The sequence below is a fragment of the Sesamum indicum genome, linkage group LG6, assembly GCF_000512975.1.
Source record: "Sesamum indicum cultivar Zhongzhi No. 13 linkage group LG6, S_indicum_v1.0, whole genome shotgun sequence".
In the NCBI taxonomy this organism is placed as follows: Eukaryota; Viridiplantae; Streptophyta; class Magnoliopsida; order Lamiales; family Pedaliaceae; genus Sesamum; species Sesamum indicum.
This window is the reverse complement of record NC_026150.1, coordinates 9250333-9266378: the sequence shown is the minus strand read 5'-3', so window position 1 is coordinate 9266378 and position 16046 is coordinate 9250333. Positions and strand designations below refer to the sequence as shown.

General features: G+C 31.3%; 1 protein-coding gene across 1 annotated transcript; it reads right to left on the bottom strand.

Annotated features, from left to right (window-relative positions):
• Window positions 3-659, bottom strand: LOC105164259 (ankyrin repeat-containing protein BDA1-like). The gene has a single exon (XM_020695022.1). The coding sequence runs from the start codon at window positions 657-659 to the stop codon at window positions 3-5; it is 657 nt and encodes a 218-aa protein (XP_020550681.1).

Genomic DNA, 16046 nt, shown 5'->3' with positions numbered 1-16046 from the left:
AGCTAGAAGATGCAATAAGATTTTGTGAGAAAAAATCTTCTTGATTTAGGGGATACCTGAAATTGTCTGTTGGCTGTTGCAAGATGTAGAATTGTGTTGCCTTCCCGATCACCTACATTCAGCAAACCTTCAACCGACGATCCAAGTTTCTGATCAATCAAGAATTTGAGTGCCTCATGCTGGTGGTGTTTCACCGCAAGATGTAGAACAGTCTCTTGATGAAAAGTCACCTCATTTGCAGCGTCTGGATAATTGACAAACAGCAGGTCAATGACTTCAATTTTACCACTGACCATGGCAGAATGAAGTGCAGTTTTCCCGTCCCTATCTTTCTTCATGCACACCTCCACAACAGCAAAATTCTGCTTCACAAACTCAAGCATAAATTGGACGATCTCCAAGTGGGCATTGGCCGAAGCCAAGTGCAGCGGGCTGTAACCGTCTCGATTGAGTTGAGAGAGTTGGTGGGCAGAAATTAAGCTCAGCCTTATATATTCTCGCACAAACTCCGCCTGCCCAAACATGGAAGCCCGGTGCAAAGGAGTCTCAACGCACCCGCATGAGTGCAGTTTCTGAAGGATTGAATCATCTTCGCCAACTGCATCATAAAGGGCTTCTACATTTCCTGAGCGAGCGGCCTCCAACAATTTGCCCTCCATTAATGGCTGTGGAAATCCTCCAATATGCTTACACGCTGGATAGATTTCTTCATAATATATAGAGATTATCTTAGTTTGATTGTATTTACTTGGTCAACTGTTTAACTCTTTTAATAGTACTAATCGTCGTGCACCTTTCAACTGTATGCATATAAAAAAATAATATTTCACACTTTTAATTATGTTATCAATAAAAATAAAATATATAAATTAATACATCATATTATTTTAAAAAAATAAAGGAAAAAGAGTATTATATAAAACCATTGTTTTTTTAGTGACGATTTCTTTTTTTTTTTAATATTAATATATACTGTTATTTTTTGAATTATTATTATTCAAAATTAGACATTTATGACGATTCATCCAACAACAAAAGATAGTAATAAAGTTGTCAGCAGAGATGAATGTCTGAATGAAAATATTGTCGGAGTATGATGGCTTTGTTGCTTGCACAAATTCCTTTCCTTAATGACACATACAAGATCCAACAAAAAGGCATTAAATTTGTCACCTTTGCTAGAACTTTGGTCATAATTTGTTTGTTATGTAACACCCCAGACCTGCCATGAAAACTATCGAAATGGATCCCACAATCTGAGCAATAATTCAACCAATTCAATTTAAATTTTGTGAATGCTGAATGCTGCTTCAGCCAAGAAGCCTGTGAAATCAGATTGTTAGTAATATACTAGAAAGTGACAACCAATGTTGACTACATAATTATGGAAAAAGACGTGCTCTTTCTGTTTATAATTTAACGAAAATGATTAATGGGATGTAAGTTGCAATATTTTTAGATTTATGCGACTAAAGTTGTTGAGTCGTAAAATAATGAGACCAAAATTATAAATGATCTAAGTTATGAGGCGTAAATTGCATTTTTCCCTTCAGATGGCAAATGAAAAATGAAAAATGAAAAATGGGGATGTGATCTTATATAAAAAATATTTACACGACTAATGTTCAACAAGCCCAATTTCACATGTTAGCTGTGGTCCATTTCCTTCTTACCCGCTTTCAAATATAGAATTTATTAATATTTTAAAGTTGGGTAACATTTAAGCCATGTACATATCCGCCTAATTCATACCAAAATGTTTCTTCCATATCTCTTCGTCTGAATAAAATTTTAGTTTAAAAAAATAATTATTTTGTGTGTATATTTTTGAAAATAGTTGTAATGACTTAATTGGGTTTAGCCCCTAAAAAAGGCTACTTATTTTTAACTTTAATAGGATGTTAGTGGTTTTAGCCCATCAAAAAGGGTAAATTACAATTACATCTCTTGAAGTTTGTTATTTATAAATATCTTCCTATTATTTGAAAAATTATAAATACGCTTTTAATTTTAACGTCCATCTAACAATAAGCACATTCAATTGGCCTCCATTATGTTTCTATCTGTTGATTAGAGTAGCTAAGAAATAATTGAAAGCAAATGGCAAATGGTGGAAAAATTGCAATTTACATCTCATCAGCAGATTTAGTCCCACAAGTCAAAAAAAATTGTAATTTACGTCCCATTATCAGTTTTCATTAAATTCATGGAAGGAGTACATGCACGTGCTTTGCACATGCCTCTTCGGCTAGTAAGATTGAAGCCTTATTCGGTTAGTAAGATTGATGGACAATCTCTGCCAATGAGGCTTTACTCGGTTAATAAGATTGAAGCCTCACAACTTTTAGATTGTGAGTTCGAGTTCAACAAATGAAATTAGTTGTTTAATTTTATAGTATGTTGTTATGTTTTTGTCTCATTTACACGTATTCGTCATTTTGAGTTGTTGATGTATTAAATACAAATTTAAATTATTGATATATTGAATCAATATTTGAGTAATATAATAAATTGCTTATCATTCGAGAAAAAAGAAAAGGGAATAAGGTTGTTGATTGAATGACTAATTATTAAAAATGATATAGAATATGTTTCTAATATTTATTTTTTTGGATAAATGCTACATATTGTCCCTTAAATTTTCATTTAGAATTATTTTAGTCCCTAAAATTTATTTCTTGACTTTAACATTCTTAAATGTTTAGTTTTTATCTTAGTTTGGTCCTTCTCTGACCAATTTCCTACGAAAATGTGGTCGAATTTTGACTCTTTGGGGTAAAATTGTTAATAAGTTTGATTAAGTTCCTTAAGTTACTAATTTGTCAAATTAATCATTTTTTTAAATAACAAAGTAACTGTTTTATAACTTTTATGCTTGTAATTATCTTATGGGAATAATGAAAATTTTGAACTCTTGTGAATGTAATAATAATAATATATTACTTAATTTAAAATTGTTGGGTGGATAACCCCCAGTGATTCGTTTCACCAAATACCTATCAACTATTACAAGGTATAACAATAGAGTACAAAACTCCTTAATACAGACCAAGATATATAAAAATATAAGAAAGAACAGAAGTAAAGAACAAATCAAATAGAAAGAACAAATCTGATTTTGAGAAACGGCTCAGGTTGTCGCCAGACCCAACCACCAAGGTACGAATTCCTTTGTCACTGAGACTTATACACCAAGAGTAAAGGGGCCAAACCTACGGTTACACCACTGTCAGCCGTACCACAGATCACGGAGACCTCGCCTCTCACAATGGGTCACAAAAACACTTTATATGGATGATATGAGAGGAATAATAAGAGCTAGTATACTGCTGTGTATTTTCTCCGAGGAAGAAGACGGAGTATATATAAGGTTCAAGACGGATTGAGAGAATGGTAGGTGAGGAAACTTTCCAACAAAGCCATTGGATTGGCTTTGGAAAGTTTCCTTCCAAAACGTCGGTAGAAGAAGAAGGTAGAGGCAGGAGTATCCATGGAGGATAATAGACTTTAGAGAGAGAAGAGAGATTTCAGCGGCGCAAGAAGAAATGGGGAAAATAGCAGATTAGGGTTAGGGCTGCAGACAATAAGTAGTGGGCGAACCGGGTCGGGTTACCGGGTAGAATAAGTGGGCAGCCTGGTGGGTTTGGGCCTTTACTCAGCTGGGCCTACCTTATTGGTCATTTGAGCCATATAAACTTTACAAAAATAAACAGGTCTCTTTTTTAAAAATAGTTTTAAAAAAAACCAAAATTATGATAAGCTTTATAAAACTTATCTGATCTGAAAATATAACAAAAATTTTAAATCTGTAATTTTTTATTTTACGATGTAAGATACATCTAAAAAGGTTAAAACTTAACAAAGGTAGATTATACTTTTGAACTAGATTATTTGGTGGATTTTATATATGTATAATTTATTTTTAGAGGTTTTATTAATATATAGCACCATTTTATAGAAAACTAATATAGCTCCATTTTATAGAAAAAAATTTATAAAAATCTTTTGAAATGAATTTTATATATATTTAAAATCCACCAAATAGTATAGTTAAAAGTATATTTCACCAATTTTTTCTTTAAAATTGTAGCTATTAATATTTAATAAATATTATTAAATTTTAATTTTATTGACTTATGTTTAACTCTTAAGAATAAAAAATAGACTTAAATTTTTTAATTATATTTTCTGAGTATATAATTTTTATAAAATCTATTCATAATTTGATTTTTTTTTTCACTTTTGAAAATGTAAACAAAAAGAGACTACTTAATTTTATGTGAAGCAATATGCTGTTATGTTTACAAAAGTTCATATTTTTATTTTTCATACTATATAACTACGTCATGTTCACCATATAAAAATATAAAAAAAATAGTTTTCTTTCTAAAAAAAAACTGTTTTGATAATTATATAAATTTAAGGGTCTAAAATGATAAAATCAAACTTAAACTAACTATTTTATCCTCCAAAAAGTCAAAATCTGGTGATATTTGCCAAAAACTGGTTAGAGGGACCAAATTGAGATAAAAACTAAAATTTAAGGATGCTAAAGTAAGAAATGAACTCGAGGGACTAAATTGATTTTAAATAAAAACTTAAGGGGCCAAATATAATATGTACTCTTAATTTTTTAGGATAAATTATATTGATACTCCCCGAGGTTAGATCAAATTACACAAACTGAGTGTTTGTATAAATTTTGTATTAAATAAGGGATATAGTTATAATTATAAATATAACCTCAAGGGCGTAACTATAAATTTGTAAAAGTAGAGGATGTTTGTATATTCTAACACAATCATATAGGGTGTCAATGTAATTTACTATTTTTTATAAAGATAATACGAAGAATAAATTTTTATTTTAATCAAAAGAAAAAAATTCGAAAAATAAATTAGATATACATAAATACAGGCCATAAGTGATTCACGGCCCAATGATTCTAATTATCTTGGATATTACAAATTGAATTTAGGCCCATACCCTTAATATCTGATTAGGATTGATTGACAGTTGTCAGGCCAAAATCAAAACAGTCTGTTCACACACAACAGTATAATTTTTTGATTGAGAGACAGTTGTCAGCCCAAAATCAAAACAGTATGTTCACACACAACGGTACAATTTTTTGTTCGATACAAATAGGTTGCTCCCACCCCATTTTGGTTCTCATTTTCATCTCTCTCTTTAGTTTTTTCGTATGCTTGGTTTTCTTTTCAATTCTCAATTAGGTCATTTTTCCTCGCTAGCGAGAGAGGGAAATTCTTTTCCGATTTTTGATTTTTCATAGTTTTTCAACTTCTCACTTGTATTTGTTTTCAATTCTTTTGAGTGGAATGAATGGGATTCGGAAGTGGTACGATCGATCGAAGACGCAATGATGGAAGAATACTCTCGGAAACTCCATCGAAACACATCAAAAGGAGAAGAGGTGAATATGCAGATAGCGTGTGGTATTGTGAGTTACATTCTTATTTTTATTATGTTTTGTGTGTTCTTGATACTTCTTTTTTCAGTTTTTGATTCAATTTTTTATTTTTTCTTACTTTATACCTTTTTGTTACTAAATCTTTTATTATTTATATTATTTTATTTTGTGTTTTAGCGAATACTTTCTTGAACTTTTGTATTTCTTTCCCCATATTTTATATTTCAATCTTTTGAATGTTTTTTGTTTTGGTTTATTCTTTCTTCTTGTTTATATGTTTGATTTTTATTATTTTAATCTTCTTTGTGTTTTCTTGATAGTTCTTGATTTTAACTTTTATATTTTTCCATATTTTTATTTTTTAATTTTCTGATTTTTTCCATTTTGCTTTCTTTTTTTTCTATGTTTTGATCTTCCTTGATTTTTCTGATGTCATTTTTATATTTTATATATATATTTTTTTTTGTTTTCAGTTCGGTTACTCATTATTATTTTTCTCGTAGTTGATTCTCTTATAGTATCTTATACAGGTACTTTGAGGTAACTAATCAATTCCTTTTTCTGGGAGTTAACTCTTCTCATGAAGCATGCTTAATTTATGTAGTAGTCTCTTCTTCTAATCGGGAAGAGTATGAAATTGATATGTACACCAAACTAATGAGAGCTACACCAAAACTCATGAGAGCGCCTATTGTATGTGTGCTTCATGACCCATGTGTTGATAAGGCTTTATCTGAATGTAATTGTGTGTTCTTTGTTAAATTGTGTTGCAGAGCATCTACAAATTCTTAGTTACAAAATTATACTGACTGCAAGTTCCCAAGTTCCAAAGTGGATTTGTCATTGAAATGGCTAGTATGAGAATAGGACTCAAAAGATTCATCTTGGTTCTTGATTACATATTAATATATCTTGGTTTCTTTCTTTCCAAATCTTACATTAGTTTCTAGTTGTCTTGAAGAAAATGTCTACAATTATGGGAGCCCTGATCCATTGAAGTTTATTGCACAATGCAAACCATGTTATATTGACGGTTGGGAATCAAGAATGGTTGTGATGGATCTCCTATTGGTAATACTGTAAGTCATGCTTTTGGACTTGGATTTGTATCTTTTGTCACCTATTTTCATGTTTTGTAGCAAATTTAATGTATAGTAGTTCAAGAAACCTATCTCAAAAGAAGTTCTTTATCTACATGATTTTCCAAGTCTGACATCATTCTCTACAAAAAAGGATATTTTAACATGAAGGAAAGAAAAGTGTTTTCTACAGATGACTTTCTAATTAGGTGGTTCTCAGGTTCTATTAAGATGGTGGTGCTTTCTTAAAAGTAGTAATTTGAGATCTTATATTGCTGCTAAGATTGTAGTTAATTCTTATTTAATGATCGTCGCATCCTCTTTTTAAGCGTTTTTAGTTGGAAAAAATAGAACGTAAAATCTTTCCTTGAAGTATATATGTAGGTCATTGCTAGAGCTCCAAATAGTGTTTCCTTTTAAGGTCATTGCTGTTGATTATGAAAGGCAAAGGAAAGTGTTAGACCCAAATCAGTTTTTTTTGTCTTGTTCAATATTTTTTGTACATGTCCTAGCTTTAGAATAGAATTTAAGAGGTGTCCTAGTTTTAGGTGGAATTTCTTCAGGAAATCAAATGCATACATGTGTCTTGTTTCAAAGCTGCGTTGGTGCTTAAATGATGGTTGGAGATCAACAATTGTTATTGGCTGAAAATTATCTGTATCTCTTTCTTTGATTTGATCGGAATTAGGAGTCATGTTTGATGTCGGTGGATGCTAATGGCAAATGATAAAGTTTCAAAGTCATCAGTACTACACTGACTTGAGAGGAGATGGTATTTTTGTTTTCTTCAGCATCACCATAATGTGCAAGATGGTTGTGAAGGATCTCCGTACTGCTAATATTGTAAGTCATGCTTTGAGACTTAGATTTGTATTGTTATCTATTTCCATATTTTTGTAGAAAATTTAATATATAGTTGGAACAAACTAATTCGAATGAACTTCTTTATCTGCTTGAATTCCAAGTCAGACATCATTCTCTACAAAGGATGATATTTTGACATGAAGGAAAGAAAAGGGCTGTTTAGAAATGACTTTCTAATGAGGTGGATAAGTCAAAAAAATGATGAGGCTTCCTTAGTAGTAGTAATTTGAGATCCTATATTGCAGCTAAGGTTGTGGTTATTTCTTATTTAATGATCGCCACATCCTCTTCCTAAGCATTCTTAGTTGGGAAAAATAGAACGTAAAGTCTTTCATTGAAGAATATATGTAGGTCATTGCTAGAACTCCACATCCTCTTTCTAAGATCTTAGTTTGGAAAAATATCACTGAAATACATATTTTAATGGTTTTTCTTTCTTAATCGTGGATAGGCAGGCAGAATGCTGCATTTAGGGGATATCATTTGAATTAACAATTGAGTATATGAAGTTGTTTCTGCTTCTAATCGTTGTGCTTGATAACTTATAAAGACTTTCTTCTATTTTATGTTCACACACAACTGTATAATTTTTTGTTCGATACAAATAGGTTACTCCCATCCTATTTTGGTTCTGAATTCATCTTTCTCTTTTGTTTTTCCTTTGATTGGTTTTTTTTCAATTCTGAGTTAGGTTGTTTTTTCTTGCGATCGAGAGAGGGAAATTCTTTTCTGATTTTTGTGTTCATAGTTTTTCAACCTCTCACTTGTATTTGTTTTTAATTCTTTTGAGAGGAATGAATGAGATTCGGAAATGGTCGTACAATTGATCGAAGATGCGGTGGAAGAATACTCTCGAAAACTCCATAGAAACACATCAAATGGAAAAGAGGTGAATATACATATCAACGTGTGGTATTGTGAGATAGAACCTTCTTGTTTTTATTATGTTTTGTGTGTTGTTGATATTTCATTTTTTTAGTTTTTGATTCAATTTGCAATTTCTTGCTTTTTTTACTTTATACCTTTTCGATACTTGACTTTTTTATTATTTATTATTTATTTTGTGTTTTATCGATATTTTCTTTAACTTTTGTTTCCCCCCTCCCTCATATTTTATATTTCAATTTTCTGAATGTTTTTTGTTTTGGTTTATTCTTTCTTCTTGTTTATATGCTTTATTTTTATTATTTTTAATCTTCTTTTGTGTTTTCTTGATAGTTCTTGATTTTAACTTTTGTATTTTCTCATATTTTTATTTTTTAATTTTCTATTTTTTTCCATTTTGCTTTCTTTTTTCCTATGTTTTGACATTCCTTGATTTTTCTGATCATGTTTTCTATGGTTTATTTTTATATTTTATATTTTATTTTCAATTCGGTTGCTCAATATTATTTTTCTCGTAGTTGATTGTCTTATCATATCTTGAATAGGTACTTTTAATTAACTATTAATCCCCTTTTTTGGGGAGTTGACTCTTCTCATGAAGCATGCTTAATTTATATAGTAGGCTCGTCTTCTAATCATGAAGAGTACGAAATTGATGTGTACACTGCGAAACTCATGAGAGTTACACCAAAACTCATGAGAATGGCCTATCGTACGTGTGCTTCACGACCCATGTGTTGATAAATCAACAATTTGAGCATGACTAAGACTTTATGTGAATGTAATTGTGTGTTCTTTGTTAGAATTGTGTAGCAGAGAGCATCTACAAATTCTCAGTTACAAAATTATACTGACTGCAAGTTCCAAAGTGGAGTTTGTCATTGAAATGGTTAGTATGAGAATAGGACTCAAAAGATTCATCTTTTTGGTTCTTGATTAAATATTAATATATCTTGCTTTTTTTCTTTCCAAATCTTATATTAGTTTCTAGTTGTCTTGAAGAAAATGTCTACAATTATGGGAACCCTGATCCATTGAAGTTTATTGCACATTACAAACCATCTTATATTGATGGTTGGCAATTAGCAATGGTTGTGATGAATCTCCTATTATTAATACTGTAAGTCATGCTTTTGGACTTGGATTTTTGTCACCTATTTTCATGTTTTGTAGCAAATTTTTAATGTATAGTAGTTGAAGAAACCTATCTCGAAAGAAGTTCTTTATGGACTCAAAAGATTCATCTTTTTGGTTCTTGATTAAATATTAATATATCTTGCTTTTTTTCTTTCCAAATCTTATATTAGTTTCTAGTTGTCTTGAAGAAAATGTCTACAATTATGGGAACCCTGATCCATTGAAGTTTATTGCACATTACAAACCATCTTATATTGATGGTTGGCAATTAGCAATGGTTGTGATGAATCTCCTATTATTAATACTGTAAGTCATGCTTTTGGACTTGGATTTTTGTCACCTATTTTCATGTTTTGTAGCAAATTTTTAATGTATAGTAGTTGAAGAAACCTATCTCGAAAGAAGTTCTTTATGGACTCAAAAGATTCATCTTTTTGGTTCTTGATTAAATATTAATATATCTTGCTTTTTTTCTTTCCAAATCTTATATTAGTTTCTAGTTGTCTTGAAGAAAATGTCTACAATTATGGGAACCCTGATCCATTGAAGTTTATTGCACATTACAAACCATCTTATATTGATGGTTGGCAATTAGCAATGGTTGTGATGAATCTCCTATTATTAATACTGTAAGTCATGCTTTTGGACTTGGATTTTTGTCACCTATTTTCATGTTTTGTAGCAAATTTTTAATGTATAGTAGTTGAAGAAACCTATCTCGAAAGAAGTTCTTTATCTGTATGAATTTCCAAGTCTGATATCATTCTCTACAATGGAGGATATTTTGACATAAAGGAAAGAAAAGTGTTTTCTACAGATGACTTTCTAATTAGGTGGTTCTCAGGTTCTATTAAGATGGTGGTTCCTTAAGAGCAGTAATTTGAGATCTTATATTGCTGCTAAGATTGTAGTTAATTATTATTCAATGATTGTCACATCCTCTTTTTAAGCTTTTTTAGTTGGGAAAAATAGAACGTAAAATCTTTCATTGAAGTATATATGTAGGTCATTGCTACAGCTCCAAATAGTGTTTCCTTTTAAGGTCATTGCTGTTGATTATGAGAGGCAAAGGAAAGTGTTAGATGAAAGCCTTATGCAAATTTGCTAGATATTATACTCCCAAATCAATTTTTTTTTGTCTTGTTCAATTTATTTTGTACATGTCCTAGCTTTAGAATAGAATTTTAGAGGTGTCCTAGTTTTAGGTGGAATTTCTTCAGGAAATCAAATGCATACATGCGTCTTGCTTCAGAGCTGCTTTGGTGCTTAAACCATGGTTGGAGATCAGCAATTGTTATTGGCTGAAAATTACCTGTATCTCTTTCTTTGATTTGATTGGGATTAGGAGTCATGTTTGATGTAGGTGGATGCTAGAGTACCAATTTAAGGTACATGTCCTAGTATATTTAAATAGTAAAACCAATGGCAAATGATAAAGTTTCAAAGTCATTAGTACTATACTGACTTGAGTGGAAATGGTCTTTTTGTTTGCTTCAGCATCACCATAATGTGCAAGTTGGTTGTGAAGGATATTTGTACTGTTAATACTCTAAGTCATGCTTTGGGACTTATATTTGTATCTTTTGTTATCTATTTCCATATTTTTTGTGGAAAATTTAATATATAGTCGAAGCAAACTAATCCGAATGAACTTCTTTATCTGCGTGAATTCCAAGTCAGACATCATTCTATAGAGGATGATATTTTGACATGAAGGAAAGAAAAGGGCTATTTAGAAATGACTTTCAAATGAGGTGGATAAGTCAGAAAAATGATGAGGCTTCCTTAGTAGCAGTAATTTGAGATCTTATATTGCGGCTAAGGTTGTGGTTATTTCTTATTTAATGTTTGTCAAATCCTCTTCTAAGCATTCTTAGTTGGAAAAATTAGAACTTTCTTTCACTGACATATATAGTTCAATGCTAGGGCACCAATTAGTGTTTCCTATTAAAGTCCATGTACTAATTTAGAAACACCAAAAGTGATGGTAAGTGACAAAGTTTCAATAATATCTGTACTACATTGACTTGAGAGGAAATGGTCTTTTTGTTTGCCAAAAGCTTATCCTCTCTTATTGCTTCAACATCACCAAAGTTTGCAATGGGGTTGTGAAGGATCTCCTACTCTTAATACTGTAAGTTATGCTTGGATTTGTGTTACCTATTTTCATGTTTTGTAGCAAATTTAATGTAGAGTAGTTGAAGAAACCTATCTCAAAAGAAGTTCTTTATCTGCATGACTTTCCAAGTCTGACGTCAATCTCTATAAAGAAGGATATTTTGACATGAAGGAAAGAAAACCGTTGTCTACAGATGATTTTCTAATGAGGTGGTTCTCAGGTTCTTTATGATGATGGTGCTTCCTTAAGAGCAATAATTCGAGATCTTATATTGCAGCTAAGGTTGTAGTTATTTCTTATTTAATGATCGCCACATCCTCTTCCTAAGCATTCTTAGTTGGAAAAAATAGAACGTAAAATCTTTCATTGAAGAATATATGTATGTCATTGCTAGAACTCCACATCCTTTTTCTAAGATCTTAGTTTGAAAAAATATCACTGAAGTACATATTTTAATGGTTTTTCTTTCTTGATCATGGATAGGCGGGCCGAATGCTGCATTTAGGGGATATCATTTGAAATAACAATTGAGTATAGGAAGAAGTTTCTGCTTCTAATCGTTGTGCTCGATAACTTATAAAGTTAGATACTTGTGAACAATATTGGCAATATTGTGTGTAAAGCAAGGGAATGGAAAATTTCATGAGGGTTATTGCTCTTGATTGTGAGAGGGAAAGGGATATATGAAAGCTGATGCAAAATTTGCTGGAAACTTCCCATAGTACGTACGTAGTCTGTACATTGTCTATTATTCAACTTTTGCAGTGTAGTTTTGCTGCTGCTTGTGCGAGAAATTTTGGCTAATTAACATCATGCCAAATCATCTTCAGTTTGATTTAATTGGAAATAGGGAGTCTTATGTTCGATATAGGTAGCAGTAATTAGTATTGCCTTTCAAGGTACATGTTTTAATTTATTTCAATACTAACTACTCATAGTCACTGAGAGTAAATGATCACTGTACGTGTGAAGATATGTTAAAACTTTTGAAGAAATAGTTGTAAAAGTTATAAATATGTTACTGATTTAAATTGTTCTAGAAAGCGTGACTATGATAAAAATTATTTAAGAAATACTGCATAGTTGTTATTGTGACATGTGGATTTTGTCAATTCTATTTTCAAATTCTTTTTCTTGATCGTCTCTTTTACATGTTACTAAGACAATTCTTGTCATAGTTACTGAGGATTAATTTTAATCTGTACTTCATTATGAAAAGTTTGAGCAGAAATAGATAAATGCTTTTATGATTGTGTAGGATGCAGTAGATTATGTGTGATTTCTATTGAAGTTTCATCTCTTTCTTCGTTACATTATAAATTATATAAACATAAATATATTTGAAGTTTCATCTCTTTTTTCGTTACATTATAAATTATATAAACATAAATATATTTTCAAAAGAACAACGTATCTATATCTATAATTTTTTGTTCGATACAAATAGGTTGCTCCCATCCTATTTTGGTTCTTAATTTCATCTCTCTTTTGTTTTTTTTTTAATTTCTTTTGATTGGTTTTCTTTTCAATTCTCAATTGGTTGTTTTTTCTCGCGATCGAGAGGGGGAAATTCTTTTCTGATTTTTGATTGTACATAGTTTTTAAACTTCTCACTTGTATTTCAATTCTTTTGAGCGGAATGAGCGAGATTTGAAAATTGTCGTACAATTGATCGAAGATGCGGTGGAAGAATACTCTCGGAAACTCCACCGAAAACATATCAAATGGAAAAGAGGTGAATATGCAGATCAACGTGTGTATTGTGAGTTAGAACCTTTTTGTTTTTATTATGTTTTGTGTGTTCTTATTACTTCTTTTTTTCAGTTTTTGATTCAAATTTGCAATTTCTTTTTTTCTTATTTTATACCTTTTTGATACTTGACTTTTTTATTATTTATTATTTTACTTTGTGTTTTATCGATACTTTGTTTAACTTTTATTTTTTCCCCATATATTGTATTTCAATTTTCTCAATATTTTTTGTTTTGGTTTATTCTTTCTTCTTGTTTATAGGTTTGATTTTTATTATTCTTAATCTTCTTTTGTGTTTTCTTGATAGTTCTTGATTTTGACTTTTGTATTTTCTCATTATTTTAGTTTTTACTTTTCTGATTTTTCCATTTTGCTTTCTTTTTTTCTATGTTTTGATATTCCTTTATTTTTCTGATGCCATTTTTTCTATGGTTCATTTTTATATTTATTTTCAATTCAGTTCCTCATTATTATTTTTCTCGTAGTTGATTGTCTTATTGTATCTTGAACGGGTACTTTTAAATAACTATTCAATCTCCTTTTTTTGGGAGTTGACTCTTCTGATGAAGCATGCTTAATTTATGTAGTAGTCTCGTCTTCTAATGATGAAGAGTATGAAATTGATGTGTACACCGAAACTCATGAGAGTATGTGTGCTTCATGACCAATGTATTGATAAATCAACAATTTGCACATGACTAAGACTTTATCTGAATGTAATTGTGTAGCAGAGCACCTACAAATTCTCAGTTACAAAATTATACTGACTGCAAACCTACAAATTCTCAGTTACAAAATTATACTGACTGCAAGTTCCAAAATGGAGTTTGTCATTGAAATGGCTACTATGAGAATAGGACTCAAAAGATTCATCTTTTTGGTTCTTTGATTACAGATTAATATATATTGCTTTTCTCTTTCCAAATCCTATATTAGTTTCTAGTTGTCTTGAAGAAAACGTCTACAATTATGGGAGCCCTGATCCATTGAAGTTTATTGCACATTGCAAACCATCTTATATTGATGGTTGGGAATCAGCAATGGTTGTGATGGATTTCCTACTGTTGATACTGTAAGTCATGCAATTGGATTTGAATTTGTATTTTTTGTTACCTATTAAATAAAATATTCAAAATATAAAATTTAAAAATAATAACTACCAATTATTAGTATATATTATTATTAAATATTCTACAAACATAAATTAACAAAATAAAAAAAAAATTAAGTGTGCCCAAGTCGTCAGTAGCAATAACGACTTAGGCAAATTTTTCAGAAAATAAAAAAATAAGAAAAAATATTGGGGAGTTAGTAGCACTAACGACTTCCGTTAATTTTGCAACTAATACCCATTTTAATATTATTTTAGTAAATGGACCGAGAAATGGACACAGGGGAACAGGGAGGCGAAGAAGTAGAGGGAGCAATCGCTACGAATTTCTTCGGATCAATTTGAATGGAGTGTAGTTGTAAAACTAATAAATTTAATTATTCAATAAATCAAACGATAATTAAATTAAAAAGTAGATTATATATATAAATTTAAAAAATTGTACAAAAATACAAACTAAACAATAAAATCATATAATTTGAAGCGGTCTCCTCGTCCTGCTCCTTGTCGTTTCACGACAGATTTTGAAGCTCTGAACATCTCGTCATGTTAAGATTGTCAATCTACAGAGAAGAATTGCTGATTCATGTGTTGCTTCTCTTCTCTCTAATGTAGTCGTGTTTTTTATTTCCGCTTTTGTACCATTTTACTTAGCTCATTTTGTTTTACAATTTTGTCTTTTAGTTAGCTGCTCACATGGCATTGCTGTTAGTTTGTTAGGATATTTTTCTCTGTTTCTTCTCTGTTATTTAAACCCAGCTACTCCGTTCCTTCAGTGAACAGATTTTGTGAATACACATATTTTTCAGAAAATGGCTTTGCTTGTGTGTTCATCTGTTGTTGATAGAGAATTTGACATGGTATCAGAGCCATCGTGCTGATGGTCTCTGTATATCTCTATTGGTGAAAAACATTATACAAACCTAAAATAGATGATGGCTGATTTACGAGGAGGAACGACAGAATCAACACCAGCAGACATGAGATCTGGAGGTGAACAGAACCATGCGAAGCTGCTTCATTTGGAGTACTCTCCTTTGCCTATCATCTCTGCGCCTCTGAATGGGAACAACTGGCTAGCCTGGAGCAGAGCGATACGCATAGCGTTAGGCGGCAGAGACAAGTTGAGCTTTATCGATGGAACCTGTGTGCAACCACGAGAGGGTACTGAGGAGATGCGGCAATGGAGGACAACAGATTACATGGTTCTAACCTGGATACTAAACACTATATCTAAGGAGATAGTCAATGCCTACCTATATACGTCTTCAGCAAGAGCTTTATGGCTGGAGCTCGAAGCACGATACGGTGAGTCTAACGGTCCATTGTTGTATCAAATACAGAGAGAAATCAATTCCATGACACAAGGAAATATGAGTGTGGCGACATATTACACTAAACTGAAACAACTATGGGATGAAATACGTTGTCTAATACCTACTACTTCATGCACTTGTGGACTATGTATGTGTGGTAGCAACGATAGAAACATAGTGCAGACTGAGGCAGGTCATTTAATTCAATTTCTTATGGGGTTAAATGACTCCTTTGATGGAGTGCGCAGTCAAATATTGGTGATGGAACCTTTGCCTCATGTAGATAAAGCATACTCCATGGTTATGCGAGTCGAAAGGCAGAGACAGATACACTTAGAGTCTATGGACACAG

Excerpts from the sequence above, each read along its gene's own strand:
- LOC105164259 (XM_020695022.1), bottom strand. The coding sequence starts at position 659 with ATGGAGGGCAAATTGTTGGAGGCCGCTCGCTCAGGAAATGTAGAAGCC.